The sequence below is a fragment of the Brachycentrus maculatus genome, unplaced genomic scaffold (assembly GCF_059751285.1).
Source record: "Brachycentrus maculatus isolate JH-2025_06_01 unplaced genomic scaffold, ASM5975128v1 h1tg000055l, whole genome shotgun sequence".
NCBI classification, from domain to species: domain Eukaryota; kingdom Metazoa; phylum Arthropoda; class Insecta; order Trichoptera; family Brachycentridae; genus Brachycentrus; species Brachycentrus maculatus.
In genome coordinates this window covers 2,059,092-2,081,298 of record NW_028280809.1, presented here as the reverse complement: position 1 = coordinate 2,081,298, position 22,207 = coordinate 2,059,092, and the positions used below count along the sequence as shown (strand labels likewise).

The window sequence follows — 22,207 nt, the reverse complement described above, 5'->3', positions numbered from 1 at the left end:
ACTATTTTGACAGGTGCCATTTGGATAGGTGCTCGACTGCAAATCCAACACCGCCAATTGCAGAAAAAAATCAAGAAAGATTTACTTTCAATTTGTGTATTTGCAATTTATTTTTCATATCTTTCTTTCCATTTATCACTGCCTTACCTGACAATAAGCTTCTAAATGAAACTCATATAGCAGATTATTTTATTACTTTTTTAAAATTATTTTTTATTGTATCTTTGATATACCTCATTGAAAAGAATATACATAGTTTTGATATTAATTATTTGAGCATGTATTTACATATTTTTTTAAACAATATTTAATGTTTATATGACGTCAGATTATGTTCAAGGTATAAATTTTTAATAAAAATTTCACCATCAAATAACTTTTGAACCAGTCAGTAGGAGATTGAGCATTGATACCATCAATTTATGATACAAACCATTTAAATTAGTGATGTATATTATAGCATCCACAATCAGTCTATTGAGCTCATATATCATGGCATACGACCAACACCATTTTAAACAAGCTCAATATAAAAATCTTTCATCACAATGCACCACTTTGAAATTGAAGAAAAGTCAATTGACTAATAATTATTGTTTTTATGACATTTCAGGTTTAAAAGCGACTCAGATGCTGATATTGAAATATTATACATTTTTCAATTTATTATCACTTTTATGTTTATTCCACGTATTTCTGCTATTTATCTACTTAATTAGTAAACAGAATATATATATTTTATTTCTTTTACTTCAGGTGAGGGATAGGTACGTGTGCCAAAAATGGTTTTTAGAACTTTTTTAAATAAGCATTACTCCATTTAAAAAAATATATTGATTCAAGCAAATCAAGTTTAAATATCTCTTTTTAGCCAAAAACTGAAAATAGGTAGGTTAAAGTTATTGTAACTTTAAGCAGGTTGGTTCAGTTAATATTGAATTAGAACTTAACCATTCATCGCATCAATGTATTTTTTTCAAAAAAATAATAATAAAAATACTTTTTCTAATATCTTAAGATTTCTCATATTTTAAAGATTTAAAAATAGTTAGTTTTTATAACCCTCTATTCAGATTGACATCTGGTATTGGTATTGTCCACCTCCGCAGTGAAGTAGTTATTGCATTTGACCATTATTATAGAGCTCCCAGATTTGATTCCTAGAGGGTCAAAATAAATAGGATTATTTTTTCACCTTAACAAATATATTATATTAGCCTAGACTCATACCTGAACCATAAGGGTGAAGGCTGACCAGAGCATTTCGTCGTACCATTGCTCGCGGTGAGCATGTTACGTTATGACGTTACGACATTGCTGACTGACTGCAATCAGTGCTCGTTTGTGGCCTTGTGCTCAGTCTAGAAATCTGTATTAAATTTGTATAGAATCAATAACCCAAAATCTATGTGAATCTTTGCAACTTAGCATTCGTAGTTAAAATGTCGGACGACGAAGACGTGATTCTTGGTCTGTGATTTTAAAAAATTACAGCTTACTCCAGAAGAAAAAAAAAAGATTCCCTGCAGTTTGGGGAATTTCCCACAGATTGGCAACCCTGGTATTGACCTAAAATTGCATCCGACTTCGGATGGAGCATTCGGAACGAGCGGCGAGCAGCTCGGCTGGCTGTACTGACTGTCTGAATGCTTGCATCGTAACATGTTATGTTACGATGAAATGCTCCGGTCAGTCTTCACCCTAAGACTATCTTGCCTTCACATATTTAACAATCAACTTAACATTCTATCAGTTTGATGCACTATGCAATATTAGGTGCCAATGAGGGTAAAAAGAAGAATTAATTAATGAAAAAATAATAATAAAATAAAATAAAACACAGTATGAATGTTTTTATTTGGAATAAAATCAATATTTTATTTTTTAAACTCGATACAATTCAGTGAAATTATTGGCAATCATCGCTTTGTAAGTACTAAATATAAAATATTTACATAAATCAATCAAATAGAGTACTCATCATCATCTTCTAAAGGCAGCGCCTTGTTGTGTCAGCCACTTGTCTCTGTCAGTCGCCATCCTCTTGAGCTGAGTAGAGTACTAAAGAAATTTATTCCTTTTGAAAAAGGGTTAGTTTTCAATAAATTTCACAATGGAATATAATTTTTAACAAATTGAGAGGAAAGGTGAACCCATATAATTAGACAAATGTTTATTTCAGTACTATATTATTTGTTATTGTTAAAAATAAATACAAAAAATAGGCATACCAGTCTTAAATTTTACTTCTAACAGTTAAGATTCTAACTTAAAGAACAAATAAATAATATCCTAAAAGAAATCACAGAGTCATAAAGTTTTATGTACAAAATCTTAACATGTATTTTTATACGAAAAGTAATCAAAATCATTGACGTGTTTAAATACCAAAAAATAAACAAATATTGGACGGCATAAAAATCATACAAGCAATATGTAATGTCACAATTTAAGTACTATTAGCCCTATCCATGATTGAGAATACTGACTTAAGAGTAAATATTCAAAATTTGAAATACTCTTTCAACGATCTGTAAAAACACACCTATCATTTATTAGTATTACAATTATATAATGATACAAAAACGTTGGTGAAACACATCACAATATATTAAGCCTCAAAAGCTGAATATCTAAAAACAAAATTTTCGACTCAAAACCATTGATAGGATAACAGTACAAAAATGTGTGATAAAACTTTAATACATAAGAATAACAGCAAAAAGATAATTCTTTAGACTGCCAACGTTTTACATTCTTTAAAATCCCAGTTGAAGCAAGTCACCAATTAGCACAACAAATGGTAGAAAATTTAGGCTGATAATATAAAACACCAAAGGAAATATGTGATGTCATTTAACAACAGTCAAAGAGTTGAAATATAAAGTTCTAGAACCACGAAGAAAGTATGAGAAACACGTTATGCTATAATCAGATTACTGATACATTTTTAATTTTACCTTGTATACACGGAGCATTTAAAAATGAATCAAGAAATTCAGTTCTTGAAAGTTAATATATGAATAAATTTATAATTAATGTATCAAAATAATTGAGAGTGAATCACAAGGGATTCGAAGTTTGCGAAATACACACTAATAGCAAATATATACATAATTTCAAACTAAGCCATGCTTTGATAGAAAAGTCGTATAAAGATTTTTAGTTAGTTTTACTTGTTACACATTATAAAAAAATGATTAACATTTAATAATTTCTAAAATGTTCTTAAAATTCTCATCGTAAAACTCACATAAACACTTTTTTTTACAATTGCCAACATGTAATTTTATACATTATTTTCTTTTTGTATGCATAGTAAAACATCAGCAAATAAAAATAAAATAATTAGAAATTTCACGTTGTGAAAGCACTGTAGTGTATACCAGATCCTGAGCTTGATTCCTGACTGGATCACGCTGGACACCAATTGAAGAGATCACAAGAATTACGGGGTAGATGAAAAAAGGAGAAAATATTATCATTATGCATTATCCTAAACACTTTATGTACCTATTGCACCTACAAAAAAATATTTACAATAAGTATGTACAAAATAATTAAACACGGATTACTGACAAAATATTTGACAAAAATGATACATTTTCGTCAATCAATCACAAATCTTAAATCTATTAAGTCTATGTACATTGTGCAACATCAAAAATCATACTTTTACACTTATTAATAAAATACTATGTATGTACAATAAAAACCATTTATATCATTGACGAAGGAAATTATCAAAAGAAAACAAGATTTTACTTATATTGTCATCTTAGTGATGCTATTTGACTTGGCTGATCAGTTTATACAAGACAAACTAACTGTTGTTAAAATAAAAATCACTAACGGAATTTTAAATGGTTTTTGTGATTTTAGTAATGAATTATACCATACCAGATTTAATAAGAGAATGAGCTAGATTCCCATATTTTTAATTGCCCTCATTCTTTTTTTTATAAATATGTAATAATGAATATTCATGCTACTTCTATCAAAGAAAAAAACTCAAAGAGGTGCATTCAAATAAATTGGGAAGACTATATTGAAATCAGAATGATTTTTACTACAATTTTCTTAAAATAAATTGATGCATCTTGTATTAAAAAAATGACAAAATGAAGATGTCTTTTTTTCTCAAATCATTCAATGACAAGGAGTCAAATAAAATGTATTTGTAAATGAGGCCACTGCCAAAAACTGTCTTTATTACACTTTTTAAAGTAAATTTTTGTATTTTTACTGTATAAAGGACTATTTGAATCTATAAATAGGAGTCCAGAATGAGGTTGGAAGTCTGGTCTTTGAATTGAAGTTCACAATGCTAACACAGAACCACATTCAGACTCAAAATTACTTATCTACTTGTGCTCTAAGTATACAGTGAAATGCTTATAATATTTATATATAAAGGAAACAAAATTGCATCTCAAAAAAGTACATTAATATACATATTTTACTTAAATGCATATTTAAAAAGATTTTTATCATTTACATTATAAAAAATATTATCAAAATAATTGCATCAATGAGACTGTTGTATTTAACACTAAAACATTTATACTAAACCATGTTAATATCTTCATCCCCATATAAAGACGTTATATGATTATTTAAATCAGCAATTTTCAAACTTTTTACACCACCCGATCCATGAAAATATAAGAAAATTTGAATTTAACACTGATTTCGACTTTACATATTTAACAAAATGGTTTTTGATGACCAGAAATTATCAAAAAAATTATACAAAATATATTTTAATTGTGTTTTAATCAAACAAATATGGTAGATGTCCTATTTATATGAAGCTAGAAAAAAGAAGCCTGGAATAATTTAATTGAAACCCAACCAATAGGAAAACCTACTATACCATTTTGTAAAACATGATGAATATGAGATAAAGTCTTAAAAAACAGAAATAAAAATATATAAAACATTAACACGTTGACTGCCAACTACGAGATAACTCGTAGTCAAGCGTCCTAGCAAAGAACGCAATCTACGAGATAACTCGTAGACTGTGAGTTATCTCGTACTGTGTTTACTTGCCATATTCGTGCAGCTATGATAAAATTCGTAGTTTACTATTATGGCACTGGCTAATATGGATACATGGCTTTTGGGAAGAGAACAAAAATCAATGCTGGCTTACATGAACAAAAAACTTATAAATAAATGAACAGAAAATATAATAATACAAATTTATTCAAAATCAAGAAGTAAAAGAATATTTATAAGGTTGGCCTTTTAGACCGGAATTCTGAAAATTGTCATGGCAGTCAACGTGTCAAACTGTTTTACAAAAATCAAATCCATACTCTTTACAAAACCTGTTCATAAAAAAATTAAAATCAGTTTTTAAATTAGTGTTGGAAATCTAGTGTCTTTCGGCTTCAGGAATAATAAGACCAAATCTCTTGAGGTCATCTAATGGGCGGAGTGGTCTTCTATCCCAATTTTTTCGATTAAGTAAGGTTTGAGATTCTGTCTGCAGCTTTTCCAGAGCTCTAGAATAAAAATGAAAAATAAATATTATAAAAATTTTAAAATACATAGAGTAGAATTATTTTACGCAATTCATTTTATGGATGTGAGCATGAAACCATAATAAGTGGAACAAATAAGCAAATAAAAAATCTAAAACCATAGACACCATACTTTTTCTTGCTTTTGTCTGTCGTAACTGGAAAATGTAATTTTTTAAATAATTCAATTTTATTGACATAATTAAAATATTTTCATTCGCAAGTTTTACAAACCTTGAGGGGTGTAGGGGACTTACCGGTCCAAGTATACGCTACCACATATACTTGGAACTATGAAATGGAAATATTCACAAATACAGACTTCTCTTATCATTTTTGGTCTGAGAGACATTCTTCGGCGTTTAGGCTACTTCCTCTTCTTCTAACCCTTATCCGCACCCCAATGGTGCATAGGCACTGCATCATATAAACGCAGTATTATCTTGATCTTTAACACATGAAGGAAAGGTGATCAGCCCTCCGCTTCAGGTACCAGTCCAGGGTAATATTGAATAAATATTAGAGTGAAAAAATCACTTATATTTTTATTTGACTCCCCTTGGGAATCAAACCCAGGACCTCTAGAACGGTAGCTGAGCGTGCTGACCAACTGGCGGACTGAGGCGGACTTAAGGCTTACTGGATTTATAATTTATATTAAACCCAGTTCATGTCAAAATAGCATTTGATTGATTATACTTGTATGTAATAGGAAGTATAAATTGGTTAATATATATATTATATATATATATATATATATTATATAATATATATACTCACATAATATCAGGGTATATCCTTTGCTCAACCCACTCAGCGACAGTATAGGAGTCACAGTAGTCTGCCAGAGCGTCGGAAGCTGATCGGGCGAGAGACGAGAGGGATCGGAGTAGGCGAGGAAGGTCAGCGGACAGCTCCATGATGCGGAGAGGGGCCGAGTAGTTGTGCCGAACATTGTAAGGGGTCAACCATCCTAAGAAACAAAAATAAAAACTAAAATTTAACTATCTATCAACATTTTTTTAAAGTGCTGCTGGAAGATTACCAATACAAAATGAGAACCCTTTTCTGTATGCCAAGCTACGTCTTTACCACAAATAACATCATCTCTTCCCCAATCATGTTTTCTATACGTGAATGATTATTTTGGGAAATATTTGCAATTGTCATACAATTCTCTTCTTCAAATTTACTTTTGGCGTTAAGAGTTTTGACTTAATAATGTAAATTGTTCATTAATGTTTTACTTAGTAAATACCACTATTTCTTAAATTCCCCTGTGACAGGTGTTTCGATGCATTCCGCATCATTTTCAAACACCGTATGTGAGGCTTTTCTAAATTTTAGAGTTGGGTCCTTGGGACGTTGAAGGTTGAAGAGGGGGTAGTAGCTGTTTCTTATTTTTATTTATTTATTTGATTTTTATTTCTTATCAGTAAAGACATAGACAAAGCCTCCCCCCTATTGTCAAATCAATTAATGAAATGTAAATTGTATTATATTATTTAACACATTGTTTGTGAGAAAACGCTTTAAAGTGTCTTTTACATACTGTTGGTAGAATGCTTATAAAAGCATTCTATTTGTTTACTTTTGGTAGGGCGCGAGAGATGCCAAAAAACATTGCACAGACTGAAATTAGGTTTGTGGTTTCAAGGTTAGTATACTCAGGGTTGGACGGAAGACTGTCTGAGTAAAATTAGGGTCAGGCTTGATGGAAAAACAGCCGGACAACAATGTGTTAATATACTCTTACTATGAGGAAGAATATTCTTCTTCCAGCCCCTATCCTAACCCAATTAGTGCAAAGGGCACTGCATAAATTCCGCGTGGTTTAAACTCAAACAGGATTATAAGAAGGTAGAGTGACCAGTCCTGGTCCTACCGTCCAGATTTATGAATATAAAAATATAATTTATTTGATGAGATGCAGATGATGTAAGTGAAGGAGCTCAGGGTGGAAGACATTACTGCTTATATGGGAAAGGAAATGGAGGAAACACATTACGTACCATGCGAGGAAAAAGGAATACAGCGACAATGGGCAAGGCACTTAGGGTCTCATACTTGTACTCATATTATCTTCTGTAAGGTGTACACTAATAATATGTAGAAATCCTTAAATAACCAAAGAACCTGCAATAATCTTACAATATGTGATGACACATGTTGATGAAAATGTGTAAAATACGACATTTTTACTCTTGAATCTTAAAATGTGAAATTTATTTTGACTTTTTGTCGGTATTATACATTCGGTACATTTCCATTTCACATAACCATTTTACAAAATATAATCTCTTCACCTTTGTAATGTTGGATTACGCATCCTTTAATAAATTAATTACACGAACTAATGATATAACTCGGTAGTGTAAAGCAAGGGGGTGCATCTGTCTCAGACCAAATTTTACAGGAGAGCAGAAACAAACCTGTGAAATAAAATAACTCATTTGTTTTATGTATTTTTATACGTACACATCTTGAGAAAACTAAATAAGTATTGCAACTACAGCTTTATTCTTTTGCCAGATTATGGAATACACTATTTTAGACATTTTGTGGAAAAAACTTAGAAAATGAAAAATTTTACACATATACCCCTTTGCCTTTACACTACCGAACTTTCGACACTAGTATTTTATAATTGTGAATAGGTTGTTCAAATAATAAAAACTTTCTTCAAAATCATAAAAGGTGAATAAGCTCATTTTAAAAATGGAAGATAAAAAAGACTACAATTCACAGTTGATATTTTAACGTTTTAGTTACGGTTTGTTGAATCCTTTGTAATACATTGCTTGTCTTTTGCGAATAACATACATTTTTTGTTTTGTCATTTAGTATCTTTTCACCGCATAAATAAAGCATATAAAATGTGCCGACTCAGAAATCCTTTGAATGAATTTGTAAGTCTCTCATAGAATTTAATACGAAAAGGTTAACCGCTGCAAATACATCATAAAGACACATTTTCTTTTTATCATCAAAGGAATATATTAACAAACGGGAGTTTTCCATTAGCGAAGTGGTAATGAACTTAGAATTTTATGATGTTTACCTTTAAGCCTAGTAGTCTGCTCTAGATATTCCTTTGCTTCTGATTCTGCAACATGAAGCCTGTACGTCAGCTTGAAGAATGAATTTCCTAAAATACAATAAATCAATTAATTCAGAAAAATATTATAAAATAAAAGGGACAAATAGATTAAAGAGAAAGGTGTTGCATATTTTATGTTTTTAGATCATAAAAAAAATACTTTAAACTTAAATTTGACTTAAATTCAAATACAAAAAAAATATGAATAAAATATAAATATGAAAAAAGATTCCACAAAGGCATGGCCTGTGTGTGGGTAAACAATATAATTTAGATCATAGTAAAGGACACTGGCAATAATACAATAGGTATTATAAGTAGAACTAGAATAAAAGTGTTAATATAAAATACAAAAAATACTTGACTATCAGAAAAAATAAAATTTAAATGAAATTTAAAACATAAAAAAGATGAAAAAGTAAAAAGTTAGCAATCATGCACTACATGAGTGATACGTCTAATACGTCTATTCAACTAAACTCAACATTTTAAACCTCTCATTTTAAATTATGACAACTATTAACTTTAATATTTCATGGGATGATATAATTACCTATGGAGTTAAACAATTAGTAACTTAAAGTATATTCATCTTTTTATGTTACATTTCATCACAGATTTGTAATAAAATTTAATTTATTTTCCCTAGTAAAACCAGCACACCTACTTTTCTGATTATTTGTATCATTTACACTTTTTTTCAATGTGGTGTGTATTGTGTTGAAAATGAAGATCTATGTTACAATAAATTGTCGATAGTACAAGAAATCACAGAAAGGCATAGTAGGGTTGCTTTTACCGAGTAAATAAGTTATGTGTTATTATTACATTGATTTTAACATATTTTCTTGCAGTGTTTTCCATATCAGCAACTAATAAGGAATAGAAGACTGTAGTCACAACACAGTGTTATCTTGATCAGAAATTACGAGTGCATAAAGGTAACTTGATCAGTCTCCAGGTGTTAGTTCATTGTTCATTCCGCCACGGATCGAATAAAAACCACTACAACATAAACGCTGCTGAATCTATAAATTCTCTATTTCACACGTGCTACTCTTTGTTCCAGCAATATAAGCAAAATTATTAGCCCATTGGATAGGTCATAATCAAAAAATCTTCTCTATTGCCCATCTTCTAGTCTGGATATATGACTTGCCCACTCTTTTTCGCATCAACTATTTTCCGCCTTAGCATGGCTGTTCCATCACTTTCTGTGCTATTTTCATTTAGTGAATTATTGGCTTGATGTAGATCCATGTCTCATAGGCTTTATACACAGATATAACGCACACCAAGAAAATTGACATTTAAAATTTATTCGCACATTACTCTTGACCACTTTAGATGGTTTCTGAATATTTCCCCCTTTTTACTCCGCCTCCGTAGTGTAATGGTTAGCATGCACGGCTACCGTACTCGAAGTCCCGGTTTCGATTCCCAGGGGGCGAGGGTCAAATAAAATAAAGTGATTTTTTCACTGTAATATTTATTCAATATTACCCTGGACTGGTACCTGAAGTGGAGGGCTGATCACCTTTTCTACATGAGTAAACAACAATCAAGATAATACTCTATGCACCATCGGGTGAGGATGAGGGTTTGAAGAATAAGAAACGTTCCGTATTCAAGTTTAATTTGGTGTTTAGTTTCATGAGCTTTTTCATTTGACTATCAAGTATGACAGCTTAGTCTAAATACATACATAGACTCATAATGCAGTAGATCTTCTTATCAACTGTGTTCTGATCTATGGAAATACCTTAACATATAAATTCTTAAGTACCTGGGAACAAACACCTCCCGAACCTGTCCCACATGTGTGGGTCAGTGTTGAGCGCCAGCGCGGGCTGGAGCACCCCTGACCCCCCGTTCGGGGAGCCCCCCGGGCAGCCCAGCGCCCCCGCCACCTGCTCCGCCCCCGCGATGTCGAAGTGCCCCCGCGACACCGCCGACAGGGACACGGCCAGAGACGGGATTGAGGCCGGAAGAAGCTCACAGAGTACAGCAAAATGGTCATATCTGGGGAAAACAATTTTTTATTTATTTTTTTATTTATTCAATACAGTTACACTTTTTAATACAATTTCTATACATTTATACATATGATAAACTTATAATTTTAGTTTTGCTGTGTCTCTCCTAAACAGAGACTGAGCTCTTGTGCTTGGAGAGGGACTTACACTCAAGGTTCATTGTTTTATTTGATTAATGGTATGATAGTATTTTTTTCTTTCTTTTATATATTGTTTTAAGATTAACATGTAATGGGTATTCATTTTTTCTCCTAAGAATTTATTTAGGGAGTTTATTAAAATATTTAATTGCTTATTATTTAAAGTTTTGTTGAAATTGTTTAGTATTACAATATATATATTTATTGATTTGGCTTTTAATTTGTAGAACTCCATTTTAATTTACGTATTAATTTTAAATCAAACACAGATTTTTTGAGTCTACTAAGTTGTATTTTATTAACAAAAACACATAAAAATTATATTGTGACAATTGTTTCGCCTTGTTAGGGCAAACATTCGTTTGATAATGCCCTAACAAGGCGAAACAATTGTCACAATATAATTTTTATGTGTTTTTGTTAATAAAATACAACTTAGTAGACTCAAAAAATCTGTTTTTGATTCAAAATTAATACATAAATTACAATATATGCTCATTAATTTACATTTTTATTTAGGTACTGAATGAATAATTTTAAAATTTAACATTTTCATTTTATTAGATTTAAGTTTTGTACTGACATTTCTTGGTGGAACTGCATTTTATTTTTATCATATTATCTTGAAAAAAATCAGATATATTGTTTTGAACCAACGAACCTAACTGGTGTTCAAGGACTAAATCACGTATTTGTCTCAAAACCATAAATTCCATAGTATTCTGGACGACTTTTTCAGCCCAGTTGATGCTTTGTTGGAAGCTTTCATGGCTTCAGAAGGTGGAAATATTAAAACTGGCATCAGCTTTGCCACAAAATCATTCGGATTACAGCGTGTTTCGGATAACTTGGCATATCTGATTAGCCAGCTGGCACTGTTTTCTGCAATGAGTTTCTTTGTGCGCTAGATTCAATTAAGTATAGTATGAGTGATACTATCCATAACATACCCAATCTGTCACTGTATTAGTGCAAACCTATCTTTGCAATAGTAATACAATTAACGCTATTAGCTGGGTTAAATTGACAAAGCAATAATGAGTGATACTATCCATAACATACCCAATCTGTCACTGTATTAGTACAAACCTATCTTTGCAATAGTAATAATTACAATTAACGCTATTAGCTGGGTTCAATTGACAAAGCAATAATGAGTGATACTCTCCATAACATACTCAATCTGTCACTGTATTAGTACAAACCTATCTTTGCAATAGTAATACAATAAACGCTATTGGCTGGGTTAAATTGACAAAGCAATAATGGTAATAAATACCTCTGCCACCCTGTTAGAGCGATGCCTGTGAATCCGTTGCGGAACTTGACTCCTTCCTGATGCATCAGTTCCAACCAGCGCAGATTATTTTCCAAATGTCTCCGGGCATTGGGAACGTACTCGGTCTCCCCGAAAGCACCCTTGAAGGCTGACGCAGACCAGACCGTGGGGAACACTGTTGCATATTTATCCCACACGTGAGTCGGAACAAATCTAAATAAAACAACATATTTTAAAAAAATATTTGACATATCGCTCACTCTTTTCAAGAACATCATAAATCAAAAAACTTGATTTTTCAGGAGAACGTTTTTGAAGTTTAAAAATATAATATAATGTTTTAAAAATAAATATCAATCCACTAACAGAACTTTTTACCGTGTAACAGATCTTTTTAAGTAAAACCTGAAGGTTTTTTCTCCATTTAAAAAAAAAATTGTTTATTTAAAAAAATTATTAAACAATACCTTTTCTTCAAAATGCAAAAACAACACTTCCTGCCATGTAGCGGGTAAATATTAAGTTAAAAATATGCCGCTTTTGCTGGGATATAGTACATTTTCTGGGCAATCCGAAAACATAACAGGCACAACTGAAAATTGACTATTTTTTATTTATGACGTTCTACAGGAGTGAAAGTGTTGTTTTTGCATTTTGAAGAAAAGGTATTGTTTAATTATTTTTTGAAATAAACTAAATATTTTTCAAATGGAGAATAAACCTTCAGGTTTTACCCCCTAAGATCTGTTGCACAGTAAAAAGTTTAATAAGTGGCTTTATATTTATTTTTAATGCATCGTATTATATTTTCAAACTTTAAAAACGCTCTCCTGAAAAATCATGTTTTTTGATTTATGACGTTCTTGAAAGGAGTGAGCGATATATTATAGTCGAAAGAAATAGGTAGGTGCCTACAATAATAGTAGTTGTGTAGAAAGATGCTAGCTCTCAAAAAAACAATTGTTGCTTTATAGGTACCCGAGAGTGTTTGTGGTTTCGAATAATGATAGAGGATCGACTCACGGCGCCCCTCTTTACTTTCTACGGCGCACACTTTGGGAACCCCTGGATTATGATATGAAAATGTTGAGGCGGAGACTGACCGGAGCATTTCGTCGTAACGTAACGTGTTACGATGCGAGCATTCAGGCAGTCAGTACACCGAGCTGAGCTGCTCGCCGCTCGTTCCGAATGCTCCATCCGAAGTCGGATGCAATTTTAGGTTAGTACAGGGTTGTCAATCTGTGGGAAATTCCCCAAACTGCGGGGAATTTGTGGGGATTGGCACTATATATATTTTTTTCTTCATTTGGAGTAAGTAGTAATTTATTAAAATCACAGAACCAAAAATCACGTCTTCGTCGTCCGACACTTTTAACTACAGTACGAATGCAATGTTGTAAAGATTCATACAGATTTTGGGTTATTGATTCAGATTTTTTGGTGTGACATATGGTAACACTGAGCACAAAGCCACTAGCGAGCACTGATCGCGGTCAGTCAGCAATACCGTAACGTCATAACGTAACATGCTCGCCGCGAGCGATGTTACGATGTTTTGTTACGACGAAATGCTCCGGTCAGTCTCAGCCTTTAGGCGAGTGTTCTGAACTTACACTACGGAGGCGGACCAAAAATAGCTCTGAATCTTGTATATTAAAATCTGTCATGATCTGGATTTTTTTCTATTACCTGTAGACGTCCTCGGCGTAGACCCAGACCATGGGCTCGACGCGCGTGCCGATGCCCGAGTCGAGCAGGTCGCGCAGCGCCACGTGGCGCAGCATGTCGTCCCAGAGCAGCGCGCGCACGGCGGGGTACCGGCGCGCCAGCAGCGCCGCCACGGCGCGCACGTGCCGCAGGAACAGCGCGTCGCGCCCGCCCGCCGCGCGCCGGCAGCGCGGGCACTCGCCCATCTGGAACACCTCGTCGCACCCGATGTGCAGGTACTTCACGCGCTCGCCGTGCAGCTCCATGACCTGGAAAGTGTGCTTCGTACGTTAGTTGCCACCTTACGTGATACACCTTACAGCGTCGGCCTCGTGAGTGCCCCGACATGCCATCTCGAGGAGAAAGCATCATATGTGTACTGCGTCAGCCTCATGAGTACCTCAACATCCCATCTCAAGAGAAAAGCATCGTATGAGCCTCGCGAATGCCCCGACATCTCATCTCGAATCCCATCATCCCTTTGTTTCACATTTTCTATAAATTTCGCAACTTAGTTCATAAAACAAAAACAAAAAAAATGCTTTGCAAGAGAAGATCTGTCAGAAAGCCTAGATGCTTCTGTATCAGATCTAGGAACGCGGTGGGCAACTTTCAATACCCAATATCCCATTTCGAAGGTAAAGCATTGTATGATTACAGCGTCAGCCTCGCGAGTTCCCCGACATCCCAACTCGAAGGGAAAGCATCATATGATTACATCGACCGCCTTACGCGCTTTATCGCTCGAATAGTGTTGCCCATTTGACGCAGGATAGCGCCTGGTGTCAAAATTGGCATGAACATTGCACACGTGCAGTTTATCCCGGAGTACGGCATGGGCGGCACTAATTGCGCGGTCGAGCGCGTACGTGCAAAGGCAGCTTTAACAATGTTTACCTTACACGAAAATGGGTAATTTGTCAAATTGGAGCGCCCCATTGTCGCCATTCAGTACCTACACCGGAGCTGTGCAAATATTTGCGATAACCTCAAGAACCCAAATTTTCCCAAAATCGATCGAACGCGAATTACCAGGTCAACTATCCAGTCTCAATAACTTCTTATTATAAAAATCTAGATATATTCTGATTATTTAAACTTCTTCAAATACTTTCAGCATCAAAATGTTGTAAATACCACTATTTCTTAAAATCAATTGTGACTCGTGTTTCGATGCATTCCGCACCATTTTCGAGGTTCGAAAATGACGCGGAATACATCGAAATACGTGTCACAACAGAATTTAAGAAATAGTGGTATTTACTAAGTAAAACTTAAATAAAAAATAAAATAAAATTAATAGTACACGATTTATGCCTTCTCTATGGAAAAACGTTTGTCATCGCGATATTATAGATGGCGAATTCAGATTAACAAACCAGCGTATGAAATTGTATACATTTCCACGAGTCGCGTGTTAGTGTAAGCGATAAAAGCATATTATATAATAACTAATAGAACGGATATATTTCCAATTTAATATATGACGATGGAAACACCGGAACGAGAAATCACTGCAGCCATTAGTGTTATAATGTGACGTTATAATTTGCACAAAATTATTACGAAATAAGCGCCGATTAAGGGACCATACACACAAACATTTCGGTAGTCATCGCATAACACCGAATCCGCCATTTCAATCACATTCAGTGCGGCATTTTTTTAAAAATCTGAAACCTCAATATTTTCAAAAATACTGCAATTCTCCATTTATTTAAGGGTGAAAATGACTTAAATCTGAACAAAAGTTCATCGTTGAGATAAAAACATGTCTTTACAGTACCAAAATGCAATATCAAACAATTCCAATAAATATTTCGGAACTAAGTACTTCAACAACCTTCCTACAGACAAAAAAATGAAGACATTAAAATGCCAAAAAATAAATTTAATTAAGTTTAATTAATTTATATGTTAATCTAAGAAAGAAAAAAATAACAAGAAAAAAAAAAATTTAATAAAAATAAATTGTACTACCAACAAACAAAACTAGCAAGTTTAAGTCCCTGTCCAAACACAGGAGATCATTCTCTTTATTGGAGAGAACTGCATTATAATTTCAAGATTGTAAGTAGAAAATGAAAAAAATCTCAGTTGAGACACATATAATATCGAAATAATATCCGTAGGATGAATAATCCAGTTTCTAATTGAAACTTGCAAAAAAATGTTTTTCAAATACTAAAACGTAAAGCCGTGTGAACGACTCCCCTCTTAATAACGTTTCATTTCGGCTATAAGTTTTTTTATTATAAAAATATGGTAATCGGAATTATAACAATCACAGCAGATATGGAAATGATGAATGATGAGTATAATTCCCGGTAATGTAATAATTTAAATTGCGAAAATATTGCGTTATTAGGCACAGTTTTTTTCCAGTACTTTAAAATTAGTGTGGTACAACATTACATACCTTTACGTGATATTTTAATGCGTGGATTTCAATGCGGTAAAAAGGAGATAAAAAAATCGTGTATCCGTTAGAAAACCGCTAATAACGACGAGAGGTAGACAAGAACCTAATTGAAACTAACTAACTAACTAACCATCACGCCGCTTCTCCGCAGGGGTAGGCAGAGAGAATAAAGCGCCACACCACTCTGTCCTTTTTTTTTTTTTTTTTTCTTAAGTTAGCTTATATTAAAACTAATATAAACTATTATATACATTTACATCATCTTTATATATTTACATTTCCTTACAGTAACTTAGACATTTATTTTTAAATTCTTTCAGACATTTTTCATTCTTCATACATTCAGGCATCTCATCATACATTTTTAAACCCTTATACATCAAGCAATTTTGCGACTCAGCTCTTTTCAATAATGGTAGTCTTATTTTATCCTTTTGTCTAGTAGCATATTCATGACAATTTTTGTTTAAGACAACTTTATCCTTAAAATATTTTGGTAATTTATCGTGAAAAAATTTATGTATAAATATCAACATATTAAATTTAAGTCTTCTTACAGATAACCATTTTTTCCTTGCAAACATTCTCCGCCTCTTCCACGTTCATGCATCTCCTCATACATACCCGCCGATTGTTACGACTCCTAACCTGACCACTTTCAAGTATTTGGCATACCTGATCGTGCCATGTTTTTCTCGGTCTTCCTCTGCTTCTTTTCCCGCTGACATTCGCCTCATAAATTTGTTTTACCGTTCTTTCCTCACTCATTCATTCACTCATTCTACATGTCCAAACCATCTCAAATTAAGAAAGGTGTGTTGAGATGGTTTGGACATGTAGAACCTAATTGAAAGCTCGTAAACTTATTTTAATTCGTTACTACTCCCGTAACCGAGATTCCACTGTAAAAAAGACTTTTTTAGCGTACTGTGGTAAAAAAACTTAATTAATATTATTTATTATCTATAATATTTGAATATTATTTACATGATCACATTCACGTAAGTAACGATCAAGATAACACTGAAACAATACGATATAGTACCCTCTATGCACCATTGGGTACGGATAAGGATTAGAGGAAGAATAATAAATTTACTTTATATATTGATTTGGCGTTCAATTTGTAGAACTCCATTTTAATTTATGTATTAATTTTAAATCAAACACAGATTTTTTGAGTCTACTGAGTTGTATTTTATTAACAAAAACACATAAAAAAAATTATATTGTGACAATTGTTTCGCCTTGTTAGGAATTTTTTATGTGTTTTTGTCAATAAAATACAACTTAGTAGACTCAAAAAATCTGTGTTTGATTTAAAATTTACGCATAAAATAAATTTAACCATCACGCCATTTATTTTAATTAATTTATCGAGTCCAACTCTGTATATCAGTCCCAACGCAAAATACAATACTAACCCTTATCCGCACCCAATGGTGCATAGGGCACTGCATGAAATTGATGCAATGTCGATTTGATGAATATTAGAGTGAAAAAAAAACACTTCATATTTATTTGATCCCCTTTAGGATTAGAATCCGGTACTGCAAGAATGGCGGCCAAGTATGCTAACCACCACTCTATCGAGGTTGACACTGGCTATTTACAAGAGGTTGTTTATTTTTCAATTGTAAAATAACATACAGAGCATGTTAATAATAATTTACGAACAGAATAGAAGGCGAAGTGATTTTAAAATATTTGAAGACTTTTTCAGTATCTACCTATACATTGTATGCATTGTGTTACATTCAGTTCATTACCAATGTCCAAGTTACACAATCTAGTACGACTACGGATATACTCGCATATCCCCTAGCGCTCTTGCCAATGCTGCTTTTCTACTTTTCTTTATATTTTCATATTTTTCTGAACTTTTTCACTCCCATCCCTCTAAACATATTCAGCTCTCATATCCAATTATCAGGAGCGCAGGGCTGATACCTTACCTTCCAGATCTAGAAATTGTGTATAACTTGTATTTCTGAAATACAAGTTATACAAAATAGAGCTATTAGAAATATATTTCATCTACCACTCATGTAAAAGACATTTATTTGAGGACTAACATAATACCTTTTGACATTCTACCAACTTATGACATTACAAATAAAATGCTTCAAATAATGTTTAAAACGACTCACAGCAATACCATACCGATTTTTAACACAGAAATTCATGATCGTAATAATAAATAATAATAAAACCCTTATCCGCACCCCAATGGTGCATAGGGCACTGCTTCATATGAACACAGTGTTATCTTGATCGTTTACACACGAAGGAAAGGTGATCAGCCCTCCGCTTCAGGTACCAATCGTAATACACGAAGATATAAAAAAAATACACGTGGAGCCGATAAACAGTACTAAATTTGGAGTACGGTCCTTCAAATATATTGCCTATACCCAAATTAACCAGCTGCCCGACATTTATAAAATAGAACCCATTCGGGGATCCAAAATAAATGATCTGAAAAAATACTTTATGGAAAGATATATATGTAGTGTTTAGTCATTTTTCTTATTTTGTTTTTACCTTATATTTTTTATATTTTCTCATTTGTTTTATTTTCTCATTTTTTTATATTTTCTCATTCGTTTATTTTAAATATGCTTCTTATGCCTATTTATTATACCTGTTTATTGTTTTTATATTTTGCCATGTATTAGTTTTGGTTATTTTTTTAAAAATCTTTTTTGTAACTTTATTATTTGTGTTCCAGTCTTGTTAACCTTAATCCCATGTCCCAAAATGAGAAATAGAAAATACTCATCGGGATTGTTATATATATGACTTATGTATGTAATATGTTTTGAAAAATAAGTAAATAAATAAGATCAACGATCGAGTTAACACTGCGTCAATTCGATGAAAGATTTTCATACGCCCCTTTCCTATCCGACTTCCTCAACCCGACCAACTCATTTATTTAACTTAGTTTACCGAGTCAACTGTTCAGCAACAATTCACAAGATTCTGTATAATTTATAAGACTTTTCTAGAATATCTGGCGGCAGCTAGGAACACAACGAACTAGGTTTAATATTATTAAAATAGTTTGAATGTTAAACTTACTTGAACAATAATTAAATTGGAGCACGTACAACAATAACGATATGAAAGAAGTTACATATAATTCATTTTGCAACAAAGGAATATTCAGGACACATCATGGAGGAAAAATATTAGTTTTTTTACCGAATTATTTTCCGCAGAACGTTGTTAAAAGCAACAAAGGAGGAAACAAATTGGACATGTATTTCAACAAATAATAACAACGTTTTTACGAAAAAAAATCGGTAAAAGTTTCAACAGAAAACCTCGAGCATTTTTCTAACAATACACTGATTTTTAGGAAAATCATTTGTTGCTTTTACCATACATATCGTACTCGTTAAAAATATAAATCATGCTATGTACTCGTATGTTAAAAATTACACGCAATTAAATGGATCGAGAAAACTTAAAATCCGGCAAATTAGAATTCAAAATATACGAGAATTTTTTTTTTAAATTAACAAGTCGCTACATCAATGCAACAGTGTTGCAAATGGGTATACAGATTTAAAAACATATGTATTATAAAGTAACTGTTTTAAGTATCAAATAATCTTTAATATTTAATATTAAATACAGTTAAAGTAAATTATATAAATTTAATTAATATTCTAATGAGCCATCAAATTGCCTTAACACATTGCTTTTACATCACAAACTATACTAAATTAGGTATTACTCGAATTAAACATCAATTAAGAACGAAATGCCAATTCTTTTTGGCTAGCGTTCAAAACTTCAAGCGACCTATACTAATGACATAGTAAAAAAAATGGAGCAAAAGCCCAATTTGTCACAACAACCCTGATTGTGAGTGTGAAGCTGAGCAGACCATAAGATATATGGTGCAGAACTGCTGGCTCAAAGGTTTTGGTGGTGACCTTCTGGTTATCTATGAGAAGACCCTTTAAGACATCAAAATCCCACTATACATAACCCATATGGGTGAAGAAGAAGCTGGTGCCACACACAAAGTAAGTAGACTCTGCACAGACAATATTTTAATATATCGTCAACTAACATATCGCTCACTCCTTTCAACAACGTCATATATCAAAAAACTCGATTTTTCAGGAGATCGTTTTTAAAGTTTAATAATATAATGAAATGTATTAAAAATAAATATCAAGCCACTTATTGAACTTTTTACTGTGCAACAGATTATTTTAGGTAAAACCTGAATGTTTTTTTCTCCATTTGACAAATATTTAGTTTATTTAAAAAAATAATTAAACAATACATTTTCTTCAAAATGCAAAAAAAGCACTATCTGCCCTGTAGCGAGTAAATATTAAGTTAAAAATATGCCGCTTTTGCTGGGATATAGTACATTTTCTAGGCATTCCGAAAACATGCACAACTGAAAATTGACGATTTTTTATATATGACGTCGTTGAAAGGAGTGAGCGATATGTTAGATCTAGTGAGAAGTGCAAGTTCATGAAAACGTCGAAAACGAAATAAATAATAAAATATTACACCTATGCACAAAAGTTGAAAATGAATTTTCTCCTACCTGATTGATCATTGTCTCTATGAAGTCCAGACTTTGGTTGAGGCTGGGACACAGGGCTTGAGGAGACTCGGGAACTTCCCTCAATGAGGTAAAACTCTCCCTCTTCAGCGCGAACTCCAGATGACCGAACGTCTGGATCAACGGAATCACTTCCAAATCGTTATCCTTAGCAGTTTGAAGAATTTCCTGCACCTGCTCCTTGGTGTACGCGTTGTAAGCCGAAATATCTGCCAAGGCACCGTAAAAGGGAAACATGTCCTCGTATTCCAACAGAAGACCCGTCGCGCCTAACGTCTTGAGCAGAGGAAATAGTCTTTTTAAATAACTGACTTTAGGAGGAGCACCCTTTAGATCCAAGTGAATCACTCGTTTCCCAGGAATGTAGGGGTTTTTAGTATCCACATTCACGAACGGAACTCCCATCAAGCTTTGAGGCTGAATGGCGAAATTTTCAAAATTGATCTGATCGTTGCTACCACCGGCCATCGGGTCTCCTGCAGCTTCTCTTCTGCGAGCGATTTCATCTCTGGACGGCTGTTCCAGATTCTGTATATCTTTCTCGATCAGTTCTGGTTCTGTTTTAATATTATCCTTGTGATCCGAAAGCTTCGGTTCTCTGTTTTGTACAAAATGAACACTGTTGCTATCAGAATTGGCTAGATTCTTTCTTCTCGACACGTGGGCAATGACTGGAATCGATCTCATGCCATCTGAATTACCGCGATCAGAAATGAAGGAGTCTTTCTGTGGCACGTCGGACGCAGTGCTTCCTCCATACCCGATGTTGTAATGTACCCCGAATATAATGAGGGCCAGTAAGAGGATAGCTATCAGGATGGAAGACTTCTTCCTCCACGCTGTGAGGCCCATTCGCCCCACGTAAATGCAGGGTGCGAAAATCATACTGCAGGAGTTACTGTGACTCAGCCTGAAACAAGCAAAAAAACAAAAATATAGTTTCACTAATTGATTCGGCGGTCACTCTTAAGTCAGTCAGTCTGTAACAATATCCTGGTTTATAATATTTATTAATATCTATCTAAATCTAATAATATGTACCCATTTTTTAATCTTTCCAAATTTTACTTGGTAAATACCTACTTATGTTCAAATCTATTGCGACACCATTTTCAAACACCGTATGTGAAGCTAAGTCTACACAACTCTAAAAGTAAGACTATATATATTATATAAGTATATATACGGTGTTTGAAAACGACCGACGCGGAATAATTATGGTAAAAATCTTACAGAATCAATGTTTAATTATAAGAATAGATAATGTTACTAAATTGGACCGCAGATTTATACGAATGATTAAGAAAACTCAATGCGAGTCGTAAAAGTATGTTATGTTTGTTTTGGTTTTGTGGGATTGCAATCCATCGGAATAAAAAGTTAGGATAG

At 33.1% G+C, this 22,207-nt stretch overlaps 1 protein-coding gene and 1 long non-coding RNA gene across 5 annotated transcripts in view; one reads left to right on the top strand and one right to left on the bottom strand.

Moving 5' to 3' along the window:
* Nucleotides 1–1,844: 1,844 nt before the first annotated feature.
* The window catches only part of LOC148311880 (hexosaminidase D-like), a 122,813-nt gene continuing 102,450 nt past the window's right edge, over nt 1,845–22,207 (bottom strand). For all 4 annotated transcript variants that reach the window (XM_088278104.1, XM_088278105.1, XM_088278106.1 and 1 more), the window contains 7 exons: nt 20,801–21,728; nt 13,779–14,065; nt 12,087–12,299; nt 10,418–10,653; nt 8,593–8,679; nt 6,312–6,504; nt 1,845–5,513 (listed from right to left, as the gene is read on the bottom strand). In XM_088278104.1, coding sequence (XP_088134230.1) covers nt 5,384–5,513; nt 6,312–6,504; nt 8,593–8,679; nt 10,418–10,653; nt 12,087–12,299; nt 13,779–14,065; nt 20,801–21,703 — 2,049 coding nt within the window. In that variant the 5' untranslated portion in view covers nt 21,704–21,728 and the 3' untranslated portion in view covers nt 1,845–5,383. The remainder of the gene's footprint in view (nt 5,514–6,311; nt 6,505–8,592; nt 8,680–10,417; nt 10,654–12,086; nt 12,300–13,778; nt 14,066–20,800; nt 21,729–22,207) is intronic.
* LOC148311881 (uncharacterized) lies at nt 10,531–13,442 on the top strand. The gene is made up of 3 exons (XR_015839310.1): nt 10,531–10,845; nt 12,104–12,283; nt 13,061–13,442. It is a non-coding gene; the product is annotated as an uncharacterized LOC148311881 (long non-coding RNA).